This window comes from Neomonachus schauinslandi, chromosome 10 (genome assembly GCF_002201575.2).
Source record: "Neomonachus schauinslandi chromosome 10, ASM220157v2, whole genome shotgun sequence".
Taxonomy (NCBI): domain Eukaryota; kingdom Metazoa; phylum Chordata; class Mammalia; order Carnivora; family Phocidae; genus Neomonachus; species Neomonachus schauinslandi.
In genome coordinates this window covers 107,139,821-107,161,521 of record NC_058412.1, presented here as the reverse complement: position 1 = coordinate 107,161,521, position 21,701 = coordinate 107,139,821, and the positions used below count along the sequence as shown (strand labels likewise).

The 21,701-nt window shown below is 36.8% G+C and overlaps 1 protein-coding gene across 1 annotated transcript in view; it reads right to left on the bottom strand.

Moving 5' to 3' along the window:
• GPCPD1 (glycerophosphocholine phosphodiesterase 1) overlaps window positions 1-21,701 on the bottom strand; it is a 52,256-nt gene that overhangs the window by 24,790 nt on the left and 5,765 nt on the right. Inside the window, exons 3-7 of the mRNA XM_021689166.2 lie at window positions 18,302-18,401; window positions 13,351-13,435; window positions 7,162-7,237; window positions 5,214-5,255; window positions 3,305-3,428 (exon numbers count right to left, since the gene is read on the bottom strand). Coding sequence (XP_021544841.1) covers window positions 3,305-3,428; window positions 5,214-5,255; window positions 7,162-7,237; window positions 13,351-13,435; window positions 18,302-18,401 — 427 coding nt within the window. The remainder of the gene's footprint in view (window positions 1-3,304; window positions 3,429-5,213; window positions 5,256-7,161; window positions 7,238-13,350; window positions 13,436-18,301; window positions 18,402-21,701) is intronic.

The following is a 21,701-nucleotide window of genomic DNA, read 5'->3' as shown; positions in this document are numbered from 1 at the left end:
CAACTTCTTTTGAAAAGTCTCACAAAAGAATATATGTATAAAACAAGCACCAAACTGAATCATATTCTGTTGGTGTACATAAAAAGACTATAGAGTTGGAGGCTGTAAATTAAAAATTTCACCTTTCTTCTACCTTACCACAGTGAGTCCAGGTATTCTGTGAAAAGTACATTATTAAAAAAAGATATACTGCATTAAATGTTTATTTGTATGCATGCACACTTTTTACATGTGTGTATGTATTTACATAGAAGTACTTTTTAAATGAAACAAACAGGGCGCCTGGGTGGCTTAGTCAGTTAAGCGTCTACCTTGAGTTTAGGTCATGATGTCAGGGTCCTGGTTTCGAGCCCCACATGGGGCTCCCTGCCCCTCCACCCGGCTCGTGCTCTCTCTCTTTCTTGCTCTCTCTCTCAAAGAAATAAATAAAATCTTTAAAAAATAAAAGAAATTTAAAAAAAAAGAATAGTTCTGGATAACTGATTCTATTAGTGAATCTGAAGGAACATTCTCTACCAGGATATATGAAGAGAGATCACATTTGGACAGTAATAAATAAGCAATAAGGCACAAAGATAAAAATAACTATTCTGCTAACAGCAATGTGCATTTACCAAAAAAAAAAAAAATTCAAGTTTAAAGGGATTTATCAACAAATTTTAGTCATTTATGTTAAAGGTTTTCTTCAAATAGCTCTATAGTGGTTATAATCTGTCTTTCCACTTATTGATAGAGTCAACTGAAGGAGAAACTTGCTTAAAACTTGGTGATAATAAAAAAAAACAACAAACTTGCTGGTTCTTTCTCATTAGAAAGAACCAGCATGTTTAATATTTTATTTAAATGCATAAGCTGGGGGCACCTGGGTGGCTCAGTTGTTAAGCATCTGCCTTCGGCTCAGGTCATGATCCCAGGGTCCTGGGATCAAGCCCTGCATCAGGCTCCCTGCTCAGCAGGAAGCCTGCTTCTCCCTCTCCCACTCCCCCTTGCGTATATTCCCTCTCTCGCTGTCTCTCTCTCTCTGTCAAAAAAAATAAATAAAATCTTTAAAAAAATAAATAAAATGCATAAACTGTTGCTAAGTTTTTAAAGTCCTGATATTCTTGCAGATCAATTTACTTCCTACCTCATGGAGGTTTAGTTTATCACTAAATACGAATTTGGGGGGAAAAGGTGGTCAGAACACAAATTTCTAGTTATACACAATTTTTTAATAGTTTATATTACTATTACATATATATTTTTTAGTAATCTCTACACCCAACACTGGGCTCAAATTCACGACCCTGAGATCAAGAGTCACATACTCTTCAGACTGAGCCAGCCAGGTACCCCATACACAATTATTTCAATAGCAATCAGTTACTTATTTTAGAGTCCACCAAAGTTTGGTTATACAAAAATATTCCAATTTAAGCCTGATTAACACAATAATATATACTAACACTCAAAATAACTTCTATATAAACAAGAATGGTATAGGACTCAGTATGCATTTGCAATCAGAAATTTGCAAGCAGAACCCAACCATTAATTATCTATTAATTTCTTAACTAAAGTCAAGAAAGAAAAAAATCCTCATAAGCCTAACCAACCATCTGGTTTATCTTTATCTTCTACAGTCATCCTTATTTTAAGGTCTTACTCTTTTTCTTTTTTTTTTTTTTTAAGATTTTATTTGACAGAGAGAGAGAGAGCACAAGCAGGGGGATCAGCAGAGGGAGAGGGAGAAGCAGGCTCCCCGCTGAGCAGGGACCACAACCCAAGTGGAAGGCACACGCCCAACCATCTGAGCCACCCAGGCACCCCTCAAGTTCTTATTCTAAGAAGACACTTTATAGCTGTAACACAATTTGTTTCTTTTCACATGTAAATAAGATTCAATTATGTTAAACACACTCCACCCCAAGTGCAGAGCCAAATCTCACCACCATGAGATCAATACATGAGCCAAACTCAAGAGGCTTAACTGACTGAGCCACCCAGTCTGCCCCTCCCCCGCCCCCCAGCTGGGGGGGTGGGAGGGCTCATGTGGGTGCTCTCTCTCTCTCTCTCAAATAAATAAATAAATAAATAAATAAATTTAAAGTTTAGAAGAAAAAAGGATTCAATTATGTATGAAAAAGGCCTAGATACACTATGCACAAAGATAAGGTACACCCAAAACCTTCCACTTCCTCTCAGAATAACCAATGCAAAGGACTGTGAAGTGTTACTCACCCTTTCCCTTTTTAATTTTATGACTGGGATAAGTACTACAGTATTTAAGCAATTTATGGGTTATTACCTGCAGTATCTTGTAAGTTTTATGACAAAGACACTAAGTATTGTATTATTAATTACTTCAGTTGCTGAAAATGGCCCTTTCAACCCAGCCCTGACATTTTGTCAGAAAAGGATGCCTTACATACCAAGACTTACAACTCTCAGTCTGTAAGTTATAAAAACTCAAATGATAGGGCTGCCTGGCTCATTGAGAAGCCAGCTCACTTAAAGGTATGTATGATGACGTTACAGAAAAATAAAGTTACTCACTATGTAGCTATTTACACAAAGCTTGAAATCTATTCTTAATATAGGAGTAAGAAGAAACTAATCTGGAACTGCCATGATCACTGCTACCTTTCTTCATGAAATTTTCATTTTCAAGCCACAGGAACACTTTAGAACACCAAAGTATATTTCCAATAATCATTTTTCTCTGTTTATACCATTATCCCCTCATTTAGCACAAATTCATTTCTGTCATATCAGTTTTAAAACAAACTATTGCTACACTAAGAAATTTTAAATGGGGGCACCTAGGTGGCTCAGCAGGTTAAGTGTCCAACTCTTGGTTTCGGCTAAGGTCATGATCTCAGGATCATGGGATCTCGGCACGGAATGTGCTTGTCCCTCTCCCTCTGCTCCTCCCCCAGCTCACATACATGCTTTCTCTCTCTCTCTCTCTCTCTCACTCGCTCTCCCTCAAATAAATAAACACAAAATCCTAAAAAAAAAAAAAAGAAATTCTGAATGGTAGAAACCACAAAGATACATACACTTGGAAATCACTTATCTATATAGAAAGAAAATTTTCTGGTTTCAAATTTAGCAATTAATACTAAGAGAATTCCAGTTTAACTGGAACAATCTGAGTCAGGGAAGCAGTTCACTCTCACAAGACCCTTCAATAAGAAAATATAACACCTATAAGTGTGTTATGTTCTTAGTTTATACACTTAAAGGCTGAAAACAAATGGGTCGGAAATCTACAGCATTAGTAAAAATAAGTAGCCTAAGTAACAAATACACATGGTCATACCTAAATCTAGATTTTTTTAATTTTTTCTTTGTTATTGAGACAGGAGGTTTTTCAGAATAATGCAAACGTAATCTTATTTCAGTCTGACATGTCAGCCATCCAGAATCCAGAGTTTCAACACCATCTGGCAGAGTAAATATGAAGAACAGTAATTATTATACATACTTTTTTGAAACAATCTAGTTCATGTTCACATTTTAATACACACAGTTTATGTATCACTGGAACTTCTCTCCAAAGCAAACACACAGGTAGTCTTAAATTTTTCACTCAAAAACTTCTATATGAAGTAGGGGGGAAAAAAGTTCAATGTTAACAAGCAGCCACATTTAACAACTTAAGGAAATTAAAATTTCGTACTGAGTCCATTATCGAGGTAATAGCATCAATTTCTGAAAGAATACCACATTCCTCACTGGCTCTAACCTAGCGGTTGTTCCACGGAGGGCCACTGTCACACTTCCAAAGCGTCATATGAGCTATTCAGCTGAAATTAGTTCTACCACTAAAGCTGGAGCTTGAGACATGAGAAGGTTAAGAACAAAACCGTGAGCCAATTTTTTATTCTCGCCTTTATAAGTTCTAACATAAATGGCAGGATTGTGATAACACTGTGTTAGCATTATTTAACTTGAAGTTTCCTGCTAACATATGTCATAAAATGTTCATAAATACCAGAAAGCTGTCAACTGTTTTGGACCTAACTTTTTTATCAACAGGACTTAAAAAAAAACAGAAGTTTTTCTCTTTAGGTATCACTTTAAAAGTTTCAATAATTATCAAATTTTAACAATAAAGAGAAACCACCATCCTCTCTTAATTTTAAACTGTTCTCAGAAATGGACAAAGTTGGAGAGATGGTTTTCCATCCTGACAGCTAACTAAAGCTGAGTTTAAGAGAACTACAAAAGAGGAAAGAAATGCCTGCCTTTGTAACTGCATAGATATTAACATACAATAGAGGAATATGATGTCATGCCTTACAGTTAAGGACATGAGAAAGCTACTTCTCCATCCAACAAGCTCTCTAAAACATGTAGCATAAATACCATCTTTTGTAAATAAACAGAACAAGACTCTAAAGCACTAAAACTAAAGCTATGCAAGTATTTTAGACTACCTTATAATGTTACATAAATAATCCCAAATAAAATTAAGGAAAAGAAGCTTAATTCCTATCCAAATATTGCCAAAGCATGTACATTTCTCAGGTGCATAAACATAGGCACCTAGTATCAGCAATTTATCTCTGGTTCACAGTCAGTGCAAGCACACATTCTGCTCACCCCCTTTATATCTTTGACTTCTATAGTATATGATCTAAAATAAAAATGCAGCTCTAGCATGATAACACTATTCTACTGTGAGAATTCCAGTCACCGAAGACAACGTGAACCCTCAGGATCAAGTATTTAGCGAAGCAGAAAAATAAATGAATGCATGACATTTTCAACATACTCAGAAGTAAAAGGATTGTCTATTCTACTCTAAATTAATTGTTAAAGTCTCAGGAGAATTACTGGAACATTTTGCTCAATCTGGATTTTACTGTAAATGCATATACACACAAAATGCACAAACCTAGCCTAAAAGAGTTTAGAATGTTTAGAAACATTAATACTAAACATAAGGGTTAAAAAGTGATGATATGTTAACAGTTAAGTGTATTCTTAAATTAAGTATATTAATTCATACACCTGAAGTCACCAGTGAAAAACCAAAAGGATAAAATTTTTTAAAGCTTACGGATTATACTGGAAACTATTATTTAACAGAATGTACTTGTTTCTTGGATCTAGTCTCTATTTTCAGTGTCATACAGTCATATTTCCGTGTGCTGTTTCTAATGAAATGTAAGGTAACATCTCAATCATATCAGTAAAAATTGTCAAAACTAAGTCTCACTTACTGTGGATTCCAAATTGTCCATCGTCAATAATAATTTCACTTTCTAGAATTGAAGGAAAATAAAAAAACCAGTTAAAACTCATGATGTATACAGAATGAACAACTGAGAAATTACCCACATTAAGGATTTTTAAAATATGAAATCTAAAGTTTAAAAGCAGCCCAAAGTGAATAAGCATATTTATTGTAGCCCTCAATCAAGAATTCCCTTTTAAGGAGGTAATCAAACAGTAAAAGTTCTTACAGACTTGGTGATGATTCGTGGTGTTACAAGGAAGGGAAAGAAGACTCCTCAGAGAGGTGCTCTAGAGGCCCTGGAAAAAACCTCTACACCCACCAATTTATGAGACAGGCTGCTGGACAACAATATCTCTTGGTTGATTTTTTAAACCAAAGGTCTTGGCACAATTAAAATGCTTATTCTTATGTAGTGCATATTCTGAACTTATCTAAAATGTAATTCTCCTCGAGTCCCAACTATTCTCTATAGCCAGCTACAAGCTTTAGAAACAGCACAAACTTACCTGTATATACAGAGCTGTGAAGAACTACAAAAAGAATAAGTGCTAGCACATTCCCTTCTAACAGAAATTTCAGCTAAATAAGAAAAGCTGGTAAGCCCCACCCTCTTCAGTAAAACACTAATGATCTTCCCTGCTACTTCCTTTCCCAGTTTAACTTTAAATATAAGTCTGAAATATTTGTCAAAATAGGTGTGATAGTTCCCAATAAAGATTCTTGGTAGATTTCACGCAGCTCTTAAGTTTAGAGGTTATGTTTCCCAAAAGCATAAAATTAATTTTTAAAAGACCAGAAACAAACATCCTACTTCTCACAATAAGAAAATATATTTAACTGCAAGATGCTTCCAAATGCAAATTATTTTTTAAATGTTTAATACCTAATAATTTCTAACCTCAGTATGGGACTATTGTAATTCTAAAGTACACTACTCATGAAAATTCTAAATATACTATCAAAAATGTATTAAAACATAAAAAGAAAATCCAATAAAGAGGATGAAATGAAATATCTGTTTAAACAAGACGTGTCCTTGCCACAGGGTAAAGCAGGATCTCTCACTACTTTCTAATCTAAGATAGCTACTAGCAAGCCATTTAATATCTTTAAATTCTAATTTTCTCTAGAAACTAAAAGATACAGTTCTCAGCACGAGTGAATTTATAGATGAGTCCAAGTGGGTAATTTATGTATATGAAATGAACTTCAAATTTTAATCTCCGTATGGAAAAGGACATTTAAAAATACTTGTATGAAGAGAAATGCCATTTTTTGGCACAAGAAAACTGAATGATGTTTTAGGGGGAAAAAAAAAACAAAAACAAGAACAAAATAAAACCAACTATCTGAGTATCAATTTTAACACAGCCAGCAGGTATTTAAGTAAATCAGGAAGAAAATATGTATGCTACAACCAAGAAATTTGAATGCATTCATACAAGTTTAATCAAGTATTTACTAGTTAAAAAAAACCACACAGAATAAATAGGTTAACTTATTCTATTGCTCTTACTAAATTCAAAGTTAAAAATTTAAGAATCTTTGTTTTGGATTAATTTTTTCCTCAAATGTTCTCTAAGCTCTCTGAGCAAGTAATCAAATAAAGCTGTGGATGCTCAGTCAAGAATAATGCTATTTACAAACTTTGTTAACTACTCCAAATGAAAATAAATATTCCACAATAAATTAATCTAATCCCCCCAAATAAAAATAACTTGGCAAGCATTTCTAACAAAGTTTATGAAGAAAGGCAATTAAGAACTGTTTAATTTTAAAAGATCCATGATATGCTAAGTGAAATTTGCAGTACTGACAATGCATTGACCTTAAACTTTAGAATAAAAATTTATTAAACCCCACTAAGCCATTGTGCAGCATATTAGTAACTTTATGCATATGCCTCAAACAGATGCAGTTAATGCCCATACCTAAAGGGGTTATTGATCGTGGTTGTAGATGAGTCTCCCACTTGTGAACTATGACTTGGCATGGACCACCGATAGTCTGCAATTTAAAAGTTAAATGTCTGCAATAATTTCTTATATCTTATTTTCTACCCATGACTCCATTAGATGTTTGTGGCCTAAATCTTATACTAAATATGAAACCATAAGATTCATCTTGTTATTTATCAATATTATATGTCAAAAATCAGGAATGTACCATCTCACAAAACATTATGAGTGCTGGAAGAAAAGGACAGTGAGGCAGTAAACAGAGAAAAAGGAGATGAAACTGGCAACATAAAACCATCTTAAACCCTTTCTTAAATCTGCCTACGATACTCCAAATTGTTTTAAAGAAATTTTCATATTTAGCTGATGTTCTGTTCCCATAAATTAAAGTTAACACCAAATATACTTTATGCTTGGTTGTCAGCGGTCAATGAGGTATTATAACTGAATAAAGTCATCTCAAATAACTCTCCAAGTGTTTGGGAAAAGCCTATACTCTATGATAGTAGGAACAGTAGGTACAAGTACTTCAAGATCAATGATCACAAGGAACTAGAGGGCATAACAAAGTTCTTTATTATAGTAAGTAAGTAACAGGAAGAACATCAGATTTCTTGTATCATAGTAACCAGTGTTTCTAAAAAGCACAGGAAAACCCTAAAAGAAAGTACATGTGCATGAGTAAATTTGAAGAATAAGTCTGACAAAAAGGGAACTACCATCTAGTCTTACAGTTCATAAACTCATACATACTTCTAATAGTCTTCTGTTATCAAGTCCTCTTACTAAAAGGGAAAATAAAGCTTTATGTGTTAACATACAGTTCATAAACTCATACAGTGTGAAAACTTCTAATATTGTCTTCTGTTATCAAGTTCTCTTACTAAAAGGGAAAATAAAGCTTTCTATGTTAACATCTACAGCAATTTAAAAACAAAAATGAACTATCAACTAAGATTCCCTATGTACACCTAAAGGACTAACTACTAACTAAATACTTCCTAATTTTCTTTTAATTATTAAAAAAAAAATTGACTAACTTATGTGCCGAAACAAAACCGTTAAATAGACATTTTAGAAGCAAAATTTCAACGGTAACCTTACAAGGTATTTTACATTTCTCTTCACATCTTCAGAAGACATTTTAATAAAATACAAAAAAGCAAAAAGAAAACACAAAAATCATTCATTATCACACCACTTAGGGATAATCACTATTGATATTTTCATACATAATCTTCAAAAGCCCTTTTCTAGGCATATATTACATACTCTTGAAAAGCATAGAACATATAAGCTTCTCTCTATATATTGTGTACACCTTTAGATGGTATTAAATACTCTTCTGTATCATTTTACAGGTTTCAATATTGATTAATAAATGTGCCAAATGATAATAAACGAGTATGAGACAAATTAGGCACATTAAGTAATTAAATGCAAGAGATATTCCGTTACTTAAAAATAACCAGAGGTTGAAATCTTTTTTAAAACTTGCAAACTTTTGAACTTTGAAAACTAAAATAGCATTAGATATTCATTCAAATCATATAGCAAATGGGATAAGATAGCAAATCCTCATTTTCTCTAGCTGAATACCTCCTTGTTTTAAGGGTTCAACTTATGAGTTGGCAGACTGGGCAGATGTTTTTAAAAAATTTTTTTTACTGTGAAACCGCTCATCTTAAATATAATGAATTTCATTTCCTTTACACTAAAAAAAAGGGAGATACATTTAATCCTACATCTGCTAGATGTTTTTTACTACGACTTTCCCGTCACATTTTTTTGAATTTGTTTCTTAAACATCAAACTTTCTGATCCTCAAAAGATGCAAATATATACATTAAGAAAGGAACAATGTTTCTTAGCAACAGAGTAGCCAGAAAGATCTAACCTATACCCTTCCCCCATTCCTCTCATGTCCCCTGCACACCTGCCTTCCCCCCAAAATTTCCTCTTTGCTACAAAGATGGTATAGATCTACATTCTTATAGAAGTTACTAACCAAAGGTGACTTCAAAGGGTGCCAGGAACATACTATTAAATATCAGCAGGGATAAGAAGTGGATAGAAGAACGGAGAGTTTGTTTCTGTTTTTGTATCAATTCAGAGTCCAGGGGAACTTTACAAAGTGTTGACTAAAATATCTACATCTAATCATGTCAGAATAGCCTTGTGGATAAAATATTTGGTAGAAAACGTATTTTAATAATATTTTAATAACTCCACCCTCATCTGCTTTAGTAGCAAACCCACTACTCACAGCATAAAATAACCTAGGCTTGAACAGAATGGAGCGTTTGAGGAGCAATCCAAAGAGCTGATTCAAAGGATGACTTCTAATTGGGTACACAAGCATTCACACTACAAATCCATGTTTGTTGGTACAACAAAGAGTTATAATATAGAAAAAAAATCTACCAAGTTTTAAAATACAGCGAACTTTCAAAATTATACTGCTATATTAAACTTTAGAAGGTAATCTTCAATTTTAGCTTACTGAACGTCTTAAATATTTAAGCCCTGAGCACTAGGAAATTAAAAATCTCAGTAATGACTCCAAAACATGCAATCCTTTTTAATATGCTAAATGTAATAAACTCATTCATTCTTCAAGATCTTAGAAAAAAGAACAGTTCCATTCTATAAAAGGCTGCCATAATTTTAAGCACTCTGGAGTCAAGTGCAAGGTGGATCTTTGAAGAAAAAAGTAACATCACCAGTCCAAGACATTATTCCATTAATAGTATTGATAGAGTTGTTTCACAATTTAACATATATTAAATCAGATGATTGTTGAAATGTTTCAAAACAAGCATATTAATAAAAATACAAAATAATCTATTTCTGCAAAGAAAGAAAAGCATAATGACTGCTTTCTTAAACAATGACCGACATTACTCAGCTACATCAAGCACTGAAACAATATGTAGACTGAGGTTTTGGTCTGTTTTGTTTTGAACAAACAACGTAGGAAAATTATCAACTAGTCATGTAGTATCACTGCTTTCAAATATCATGAAAAATGTAACCTCCAAAATTTTACTGTTGTCTTTCCCCATTTTGGGGGGGGAAAAAAAAGGTACATGTAAAAGGGGCTCTGAGGAATTTTTATGTGATGGCAAGGCCAGACCAATAGTCATTTAAAAATCATGATTTTTAATAAGACTAATAAGAAAAATGGTCACTTATGAATAAGTATGAGGTGAAGAAAGCCAGGCAGACAGACATTTGTGAGATGGTTCAAGTTTGAGATTAACAGCTGAGGGTATTTAGCAACCAGAAGAATTTTATTAAGAAAACCGCTATACGAAGTAAGATACCTGGGCTATTCTGAAAATAAACAATGATGTGCGCCTATCACAGATGATTGATTCTTTTGTTAAAGGATTTAAAGCAAAAATCAAGGGAGATTAAGAACAAAGTAAGGGTTTATAACAAATCTAATTATGAGTGAATGTGAACACCTATGAAAATAAGAAACAGAGTAAGTTACCGGAAAATAAAAAGCTATTTCCATTGAAATGAAGGGGAAATCACAGACAACATTATTACAAATTGGCTAACATTTCAGTATCAGGTTACATCATCAATTCTGGCCACAAGTATAGAAGGATGGAAATGGATTAAAAAAGTTTTAATTGGGGGCGCCTGGGTGGCTCAGTCGTTAAGCGTCTGCCTTCTGCTCAGGTCATGAACCCAGGGTCCTGGAATCGAGCCCCGCATCGGGTTCCCTGCTCCGCTGGAAGCCTGCTTCTCCCTCTCCCACTCCCCCTGTTGTGTTCCCTCTCTCACTGTGTCTCTGTCAAATAAATAAATAAAATCTTTTAAAAAAAAAGTTTTAATTGATGTTCACTGAAAAATTATTTCTGGTGAAGATGTGAAATTAAATGGACCATCTGCAGATTCCCACCTGTGTTTTCATTCCAAGAATATCTACAACCTTTGTTTGCTATGTTCAAGATAGTATTTTGATTTGTCACCTGTGAAATTATTTTAAAATTCAACGTATTAACACCTCATTCTAATTCTACAAAGTAGAAGACAATAGGTAGCTATGAAAAGTTGAGAGAAAAGGGACTTCAAGACTCTTCTAAGTTAAAAAGAATATGCCAGAAAGAGCAAAAACGGAGGAGAAAATATGAATGGTAAAATTTTATTTATTTGCAATAAAATTTTAGCAATGGAAGGGACCTAAGAAATCTATGGTCCAAGCCCTTCATTTTATAGATAAGAAAACTGAAATATGAAGGTCAAGTGACAAGACCACAAGGATTTTTAGCTTAGGCTCTACAAATGCTTGGGTAGACTACCTCAGCAAAATTAATCTTATTACTCATTTCAGTTTTTCAATGTTTCATAATTACTTTGCTTTCCCATCATTCTTTATATTCATAAAATATATATTCCAATAATTTACATTTTACAATTTAAGATTCTCTGCACATTAGTTTTATCATTTGACAACGCACAACTGAGACAAAGTTTCATAATTATTTCTATTTAAAATTATGTTTCATTTAAAGAACGCCACCAACTTTTAAAAGAAAAGTGTCACTTTAAGCTGGCATGTGGAAAAAAAAAAACCTCTAGCTATATGCATGGGATTTTATGTAGCTATTTACTCTAGTCCATGAAAAACATACTTACCATGGCAGCCCCTGCATCACACGGTACATGTGTACACGATACAGAGCACCTACTTAAAGAAACACACTCACCAACACATACTGTAAACTTTTGCAAGTATTACAAGGGGAAAAACTTGTTTTTTACTGTAAGCAGACTTCTTGCCAATTTTTTCAGAAAGGCAGTTTGGACTGATTTGCTGCTTTTGGTTACATTTTCAATGAAGAGGGAAAATACTGTAGGTTGGCTTAATTTGATCTATGTTGACAATAGTCTTACTTTAGAAAACTATGCCCAAAGGATGCATTTTGATTTTTCTTGTCCAAATGCCCCTTTAAGTAAAATTTAGTTGATTTCACATATTACAAATTTCACATACCAGGATCCTCAAATAAACTTTCAATGTCGAGTGCTATGACCTACTTATCACTGCACAACTGTTCAATTTAAACTGAAAAACTTTGCCACAATGCATAACCCTTATGCCAAATAAATGATCTTAAGTCATTAAAATGAGACTATTGTCAAGATAAGCCAACACGATGATCAACCATAATGTAATTTTAATTACTGAGTATTTACAATATATTCTTGGAATAAGAAACGTAATAGGTGCAAAAGACAGCTGAAGTGGCTTTGTCAGTTTTTTCTTTTCTATAATGGTGGCTAAGAGAATGAGGTAACAGCGGCTGCTTGCATTTTTCACATGTAACAAGTATTCAATGATCCCAAAGGGAAATAAAATTTTAAAACGGTTTAATCCATGTTCTGCTTCCTAGACTCCTGCCTAAACCCCTGCTCACATGCAGCCTAAGTGTGCTCAAAGATAAAAATCTGAAGGAAAAGAATCCTTTCAGGAAATAAGCATCTTTAAAATAACAGGGAAAGAATCAACTTTTTTTCTTTTCTAAATATGAAAACAATCCCAAAATAATAAATCATTGTGAGCAAGCAGATTAGATTTTACAGATACTCCAAAGGCTTTCAGAAAAGATCCTAATCTATCAACACCATGGTTGAAAAAAATCTAAGAGAAATGACTTTCAGTTTTGATAGGAGTTAAAACAAATGCAGCCACTAAGAGATGGCTGTTGTGAAATAATTTTTTAAAATAATTACTCACTTAAAGCTGGCTATATACTCCTTCAAATGTATTTATACCACATAAGGATTAAAAAATGAAACAAAAAGAAAACCCTTTTAACTGGTTACTAACAGGTTTACAAAAGTTACAGAAAAAGCACAGCTACTGAGAACACTCATTTATCATTAAAACCAATTTCATAACAAGAATACTGCAGAGTATACTTACTATTGGTCTTTTAAAAATTCCACTGCAGACATCGTCTGCCTCTGAAGTGGCTACTTGCTTGCTTTTTAGCACTAAAATATTATTAATCTAGAGTTCTGTTTTCCTTATTTGATCAAAACAAACTCTTATTACTTTCAATGTTTGCAAACTGAAATTAGTTGCTTTTTAAAAGAAGTAAGTTTGTTAAAGAAACTGGAAACTAGATAAAGAAAACATACCTTTGGTTCTAAAAAGCACCCTTTGAAGTAGCGATACTGAACTGATACTCCTCTAGTGAGTACAATGGTTGCTTTCCATAACATGCTGTGAAGAAAAAGAGCAGAAACATTAATATCAAATTAAAATGCATAAAGACTTCATAATTCATAAAACCCCTCCAGCTAGGTCTGTGACCAATACCACTTATTTATTCCTACACAAAATTATACTCCAGGCCTACCCTGCACCAGGCACTGGGAACACAGTGATCAACAAGGCAGAAAGAGCCCTATCTTTAAGCAGATTGCTTTCTTGTGAGGGTAGACAAACAAATCACCAAACATACATAGCAAGGGCTATTTGACCTTTCTGATGTGACAGGAAGTTTTGGAGGAGAGGCCTCAATGAGGAAGAACAGTCTGCGAGTAGTCCTACACAATGAGAAGGAACCAGCCATAGAAAGACAAGAAGTATTCCAAACAGAAAAAGTAGCACGAAGGTGGAAGCGACAGTCAGAATCTTCTCTGACTTCCCACTTAGAGATGTTACAGGGCTGCTAAGAGGCTTTGGGGCTGAGGCAGATGAGCTATACTCATGTTCCCAACTGTCCCTTATCCTGACTGTCCTGCCCAGCCTCTGGCTATTCCCCTCGCCAAGCAATTGGGATCCATATCTTACTTGTTTCAACTCAGTGTCTTCCTCTGACCTATGCTATGCCAACACAGTCTACCACTACTCTAAAGCTTTGACTCAACAGTAAAAGCAGTCACTACAACTCATGATTATAAATGATTTTTATTACCTTCCAATCATAGACCAGTGCTATCCAAAGTGTGATCCAAGGACCATCAATATCACTGTGGAGTTTGTTAGAAATCCAAATTTTCAGGCCACACCTAGACCTACTGAATTAGAAACTCTGGGGGGGAGAGTCCAGCAATCTGTAACTTAACAAGCCTCCAGGTGACTCTGATGATGAACACTTCAGTTTGAGAGGCACTGTCATAGACCATTACCCAAACATTAATTCAGCATGAATAGTTTAGTGAATAAACAGCAGCTCCAAATGTTCTTCCCCGATACCAGATGGCTAGCACTGCTTCGCACCTGGCTCTGCCAAGGCAGGCTTTAGGGCATTATCCCCACTCGGACTCAATCCTGGGTTCCTAACAAAATATCCACAACCACCTGTCACCCATGGTCAACAATCAGATTAATCTGGTAGTAATAAAATACATATGCCCTGGCTCCACCCTGAGAGACTCTGATTTCAGAGGTCTGGGTGGAGCCCGGTCATGTGGAGTTTGATAAAACTTCACAGGGTAGGTGAAGATAGAAGGCTAGTTGAGGGCCACTGCTATAAAACAAGAACGGCAAATGCTCGGCACATGCGCCCGCAATACTTTTCCCTGATAAGCCTCAGAATCCTTTTCAACACAGCATTCCAGGCAGACGTATCTACCAACTCTGAGGTGCAATTATTTCCCATCTCTGCTACAAAAAAATGGCAAATTTCTAGCACTATTTCATTCATAAATCAGTCAGTCAGAGTATGTGAAGCCAGCGCCAGACGTGTACAGTAGAATTAGCGGGAAGCTCTGAAAAATGTGCTGGGGGCCCCTCTCTCATGCCTACTTCCTCATTCCCCAGGGGTAGGATCTAGACATGTGTATTTTTTAAAGCCCTCACAAGTGAGTCTAACGTGTGCCCCTGGTTAAGAACTGCTGAATGAAAAGCGATGGAGAGAGCAAAGCAATGAGTTTTTTTATTCCATTTCCCTAAGTAAATGTTGCAAAGTTAAAAATGAACTGGAACTGGGGTGCCTGGGTGGCTCAGTCGGTTAAGCGGCTGCCTTCGGCTCAGGTCATGATCCCAAGGTCCTGGGATCGAGCCCCAGATCCGGCTCCCTGCTCAGCGGGAAGCCTGCTTCTCCCTCTCCCACTCCCCCTGCTTGTGTTCTCTCTCTCGCTGTCTCTGTCAAATAAATAAAATCTAAAAAAAAAATGAACCAGAACTGTTCAGTGACATAAAAAATGAACATAATCTGGGCGCCTGGGTGGCTTAGTTGGTTAAGCGACTGCCTTCGGCTCAGGTCATGATCCTGGAGTCCCGGGATCGAGTCCCGCATCAGGCTCCCTGCTCGGCGGGGAGTCTGCTTCTCCCTCTGACCCTCCTCCCTCTCATGCTCTCTGTCTCTTATTCTCTCTCTCTCTCAAATAAATAAATAAAATCTTTAAAAAAAAAAATGAACATAATCTGATGAAATTCAAGAAGTCAGGAAAGAGGGGCAATGAGGCTCAGTGCACCTGCCTGATTCTGAATGACCTCATATCCTCCCCCAAAATACCATAAAATCTACAAGAGCAAATAAAACCATAAGTGACCCACATTTTCTGCATTATTAGGAAACAATACTATGACTTTCAAATTATCTGTAAGTTGAAAAAAAAAATCCTAACATCGCTCTTATCACTACAAACCTATAGCTATGGAGAAGCTTGAGAGACTCTGAAAAAGAGCTTTGTACAAAGGGCTTAGATGCGCAACACTGAAATCCAAATAAACACAATTCTAAAACACAAGAATGGTGTTCAAAGCAAATGCTTTTTGTATCCTCTTGTATCATCTACTTCCTTTCTCCATGTGAAACACTGTTTATCTGCCATATATGAATCAATTACATTTCGATGTGCATCAGCAAGGTAAAGTGGCTGGTCCCTTCAAGTTACGTAGTTAAGTATTATCTCATCTGTTCACATAACTTTGACCAGGTTGGCTGAAATGGACTTAAGACATGTGACAGGGCAGCTCAAGCATTCAGGGCAAGGTGTGTTTTAGGAACAAGTTCAGAAAGATATACGGTTTTACTTCAGACTGATCTGAAAATGGAAGAAAAAATAGCCACTTGAAGGGAATAAACATTTCGTTCCTCTGTGATTCCAATATTATTTACCAATTAAACTTTACTTATAAAAACAGCTGAGAATTGGCTGAAAAAAGTGTCACACTAATGACAAATAGGAAAAGGGTGTTTTATAGATTTTTTTTTTTAAGATTTTATTCATTTATATTGTCAGAGAAAGTGCGAGTGCACAAGGAGGGGGAGCGCAGGCAGAGGGAGAAGCAGGCTCCCCGCTGAGCAAGGAGCCCCATGGGGGACTGGATCCCAGGACCCTGGGATCATGACCTGCACAAAAGGCAGGCACTTAACTGACTGAGCCACCCAGGCGCCCCTGTTTTTCTTTTCCTTAATTTGCATTATGGTACTGTATTGTTACTTTCTTTTGCTTTGCCATCAGTGCTCCTCAAGCTATCTGTTGTGAAGGACAAGTTTTTGTTTGTCTGTCCTGTAACCAATAATTCTATGTATCCAGTGCAACAGAGATGAGTCCACAAGGACATGCATGAATGTCCCAGCAATGTCAAAGTGCTATAAACATTTCTAAATGATTGCTCTTAATTTCTATATTTCTCACATAATGCACTGATTATTAGAAAAACTAAAGTTTTTTTTTCTCTAGCAGTGGCCCACAGGCCACATTTTCAGTAGCACTGCTCTACATGGAAAACAATTTGAGCTTAATAATCATGTAATCTGGTGTTTCTCCCTAGGGCCACTGCATGTATTTGTATACTGTTTAAGATCTCCTCTCTCCTTACCTCCCACACATACATCTTTACAACCCATAACGCTTCCAAATATCCCCAAGTGAAGAAGTACCATCTTCGTCAATATTCACTGATTCTGTCCTAACCCTTTTACCATGCAGATGAAGTAACCCAGGCCTAGAGAAATTAGATCTGCCCAAGATTGCAGTTAACTGCAGAACTGAAACCAGCACCCAGGCCCTTCTTTCCCCACTGCAATGCACCAATACACCCATGCTAACTTTAGTGCTGTATTTAATGTCGGCTGCAAACTCATTTCAGAACATTAACTAAAATACCTGTTCCACTTCTCTGCTACAGAAAATTATTTTATAGGCCAAAGCAAAAATCAGATCTTTTATCAAGAATATGTACTGAGAGGGGTTCAGTTGATTAAGCATCTGCTTTCGGCTCAGGTCATGATCCTGGGGTCCTGAGATCGAGCCCCACATCGGGCTCCCTATTCAGCGGGGAGTCTGCTCCTCCTTCTCCCTTTGCCCTTGCCCCACTACCACTGGTGTGCTCTCTCTCTTGATCTCTCTCTCAAATAAATAAATAAAATCTTAAAAAAAAAAAGAATATAGGGGCACCTGGGTGGCTCAGTTGGTTAAGCGACTGCCTTCGGCTCAGGTCATGATCCCAGGGTCCTGGGATCCAGTGTCCCATGGGGCTCCCTGCTCAGCGGGGAGCCTGCTTCTCCCTCTCCCTCTGCCTGCTGCTCTTCCTACTTGTGCTCTCTCTCTGTGTCAAATAAATAAATAAAATCTTAAAAAAAAAAAAAAAAAGAATATATACTGAGAGCCAAAACATAATACCTTAAAAAAGCTTAAAAAAATAAGAAATAGAGGGGCGCCTGGGTGGCTCAGTCGTTAAGCATCTGCCTTCGGCTCAGGTCATGATCCCAGGGTCCTGGGATCGAGCCCCACATCAGGCTCCCTGCTCGGCAGGAAGCCTGCTTCTCCCTCTCCTGCTCCCCCTGCTTGTGTTCCCTCTCTAGCTCTCTCTCTCTCTCTCTGTCAAATAAATAAATAAAATCTTAAAAAAAAAAAGAAATAGCAATATAAGCCTGTTATTTAGAAATATGGTGGTAACTACCAAAAGAACCAGCCGAAAATTGAAAATGGTTGAAGTGGGAAATTGAGAAACAGAAACTTTTTTTTTTTACAACCAACCTTGTACAACTACTTCACTCTATGCACATGCAAGAACGGTCATAAAAATTAAAACTAAAAGAGAAAAAATATATGAAGGTATCTTAGAAACCCCCCAAGTTTCTAATCTGGATGTCACAATTATTCTGTAACCTGTTATTTCCCTTCTTACCTTTCACCACCTGTCTCATTTTCTGGAAGAAGAGCCACAGCATTCTGAGGACTCCAATTTCCCAAAGCATCACAGCTTCCACATATGGCAAAAACTTCTCCTAAAGAAACAGAACAAGCAGTTATAGTGGGCTAAGCAGGAAAGTTTCAAATTTTAGTTCTAGGAAGCAGGAAAAGAGCAGTCAGTTCCACTAGAACCTGGATGCAGTCACCTTTAGCAGAGATGGGAGGAGCCTCCCTGGAGACATGCGTCAGACCCAGGCACCGCACCAACACCTGCATTCTTAACTTGACCTACCTCTACAGAACCAAAACCAAAGAAAAGGAGGGATGTATAGAGGTGAACTATTCTTCATTTGTTCAACCACTTAACTGAGCCAATAAACAAGCACCAAGAAGACAAAGTGATCATGCCACAGTTCCTGCCTTCAAGGCAGCTTCCGATTTATTTATTAATTTTTTAAATGTTTTTTTTTAAAGACACAGCGAGAGAGGGAACACAAGCAGGGGGAGTGGGAGAGAGAGAAGCAGGCCTCCCGCGGAGCAGGGAGCCCGATGCGGGGCTCGATCCCAGGACCCTGGGACCATTACCCTAGCCGAAGGCAGACGCTTAACGACTGAGCCACTCAGGCGCCCCAAGGCAGTTTCCGATTTAAAAAGGCACACACTAAATGCACATAAGTATTCTAGAGAAACAGTAACCATTATTTTCCAGGAACTCAAACAGTGGCTATTAACAAGCTAAAGATTAAGAAAATTATCAATGGGGACAACAACAATAACAAAAAATCCTCAAAACAAAGACTTACATAGTGAAAAATCTAGTTTTCCTTACTAAAATAATGACTGTTGTTTTACCTGAACACTTCTCATCAACAGACAAACGAAAATATAGCTGTCACCTACATTTGCTGAATTACATACATTCAGTAAAAGTCTACAACTTCAAGGTGCCTGGGTGGTTCAGTCAGTTGAGCGTCCGACTCTTGGTTTCAGCTTGGGTCATGATCTTGGGTCGTGGGTCGAGCCCTGTGTTGGGCTCCACACTGAGTGGGGAGTCTGCTTGAGATTCTCTCTCGCCCTCTCCCTCTGGCACCCCTGCCACTCCTGCTTGCACATGCTCTCTCTAAAGAGAGAATAAATCTTTAAAAAAATGATTGGATATAAGTGGAGAAGACTTTGACTTACATAGCAATACATTCTGAATTACTGTAATTAAAATTCATAAAGAAAAAGATAATGAACTGAGGCCAAGTGAACAAAGTTCAAGACAAACTCCTCCACATTCTGAGTGGCTTTTAAGCACTACTCTAGTAAAGCCAGAATTGTAGGTGGCTTTAACCACCTGCGTGAGCATTCTATAAGCTTGGACTGTCTAAAACTTAACTAAAATTTCAAGTGCGATAATCACTCAGGAGTTCTTGGGGTTCTAAATACATGTTTGTCAAGCATAGAGTGGTTACATATAGAGATTTCGTATCAAAATATTCACCAATTCTTTAGAGTAACCAGATTTTGTTTTGTAATTAACTTAGGTTATCACCACCTTCTCTGATTAAAAAGAAAGATAAACGCTGTTGCTAAATATAAATATTCATTCCCAAAGTCATACATGTTGCTGTGTACATGGTCCTCTCTTACATTCACATCCACCACTATCTCCCCTCTAGTCCTTGAGAATAAGACCCTCATCAAGCTCACCCTTCTAGGGATAATTCTGTGGTTGGTCCCTATGCCTGACATGGCCAGCTCCTTCTAACTTAAAGTGCCTGTGTACAATTCCCTGAAAGGATATGATACCGCTCTGCAGTCTTCTCTCCACAGAGAAGGCTATACACTGGACTAAGGTGAGCTCTTGACCCAAGTGAGCCAACCTATCAGACGCTAGCAATCTTCAATCTGCAGAATCCTGCCCAGAGATGAGCTCTCTACCAGATCATCTTGGCGAAGAATTTAACTTGGACAAACATACACTCTGTCAACTGCTCTTGATGTGGGAAACAAAGGCAGAAGAAAAATTATTAAATTTCCTTACTACGTACAGCCCACTGACAAGTCCTTGAAAGAGGCAGAGTGACATTCCTCTAGGGACTCAACTGCCTCGATGTTAATACTTTGCTAAGGGCAAAAAACAATTCTAGTCTGACCGCCCCCCTCCCAATCCTGTAAGTCTACTTTAACATATAAAAATTCCTTTGGAAACTTCCTTTATCTCTAAACCCCCCCAAGATATGTGTTGGTAATCATCCCCCAAGCATATGGCACACCGATATACATCTGAAGGGTCTCATGACTAAGGTTTTATTAGGCAGTAATAAATTACCTTTTCCCAACAATAGCTAGCCCCCTTAAAGTCCTGGAAACCTTGCTTCCAAAATTCCTTAGAGACTTATGCTATCCCTAACCCCCTCCCAACTTGAAAGTATATAATGGGCCACTCCTCATGACCCCGATGCAGCTCTTTCTGCCGAAGGGTCCTGTCCCTGTGCTTTAACAAAACCACCTTTTTGCACCAAAGACATCTCAAGAATTCTTTCTTGGCCATCGGCTTTGAACCCTAATGACGTCTTTCCTACATCACTCTGATGGCTGCTAGGCCAAAGATGCTGAATATACAGAGTGAATCATTTATTCATTCTTTGAACACATATTTACCCCTATTCTGAGCCAGGCACTGTGTTAGATACATGCACTCAGCATGACAAGACAAAGTCACATTTTCACAGAGCTTACAATCTATCCATAAACAAAATTACTCAAATAATTCCATAAAATCTGTAAGGTACTACGAAAAGTCCTGGAACCCTGAATTTCACAGGGATCCTAACCTAGCTAAATGTGGGGTTGGCATTAAGGAGAGTTAAAGGGGAGAAGGGAGGCCAGAGATCTAGACAGAGGAAACAATTTGAGAAAGGCCCAAAAGAAGGAAAGAATGTAACAGATTTGAGGAACTGGCCAGTATAGTGAGTATATTAAATAAGGAGATATATACCCCAGGCGTGATACTATTTTGATATGCTATTTACCCTAAAATTACTTCACACTGCTTTAGTAGACAGCAAAACATACAATAAGCCAAAAAATTTACAAATAGGGAACAAAATTATCTAACCAAATAGTTCACCAACTTCTTGCACTAGCAAAATTTCCCTCATTTTCATGGTTAGTCCAACTATCTTCGTCCTGTGCAAAATTAAATAAATTCACAGCTTTCTTGGAAAATATGAGACTAAGACATTTACTATTTGGGGAAGTATGGTTTTTTTTCTTTTCTTTTTTTTTTTTTTTTAAGATTTTATTTATTTGACAGAGAGAGAGAGACAGTGAGAGAGGGAACACAAGCAGGGGGAGTGGGAGAGGGAGAAGCAGGCCTCCCACCGAGCAGGGAGCCCGATGCGGGG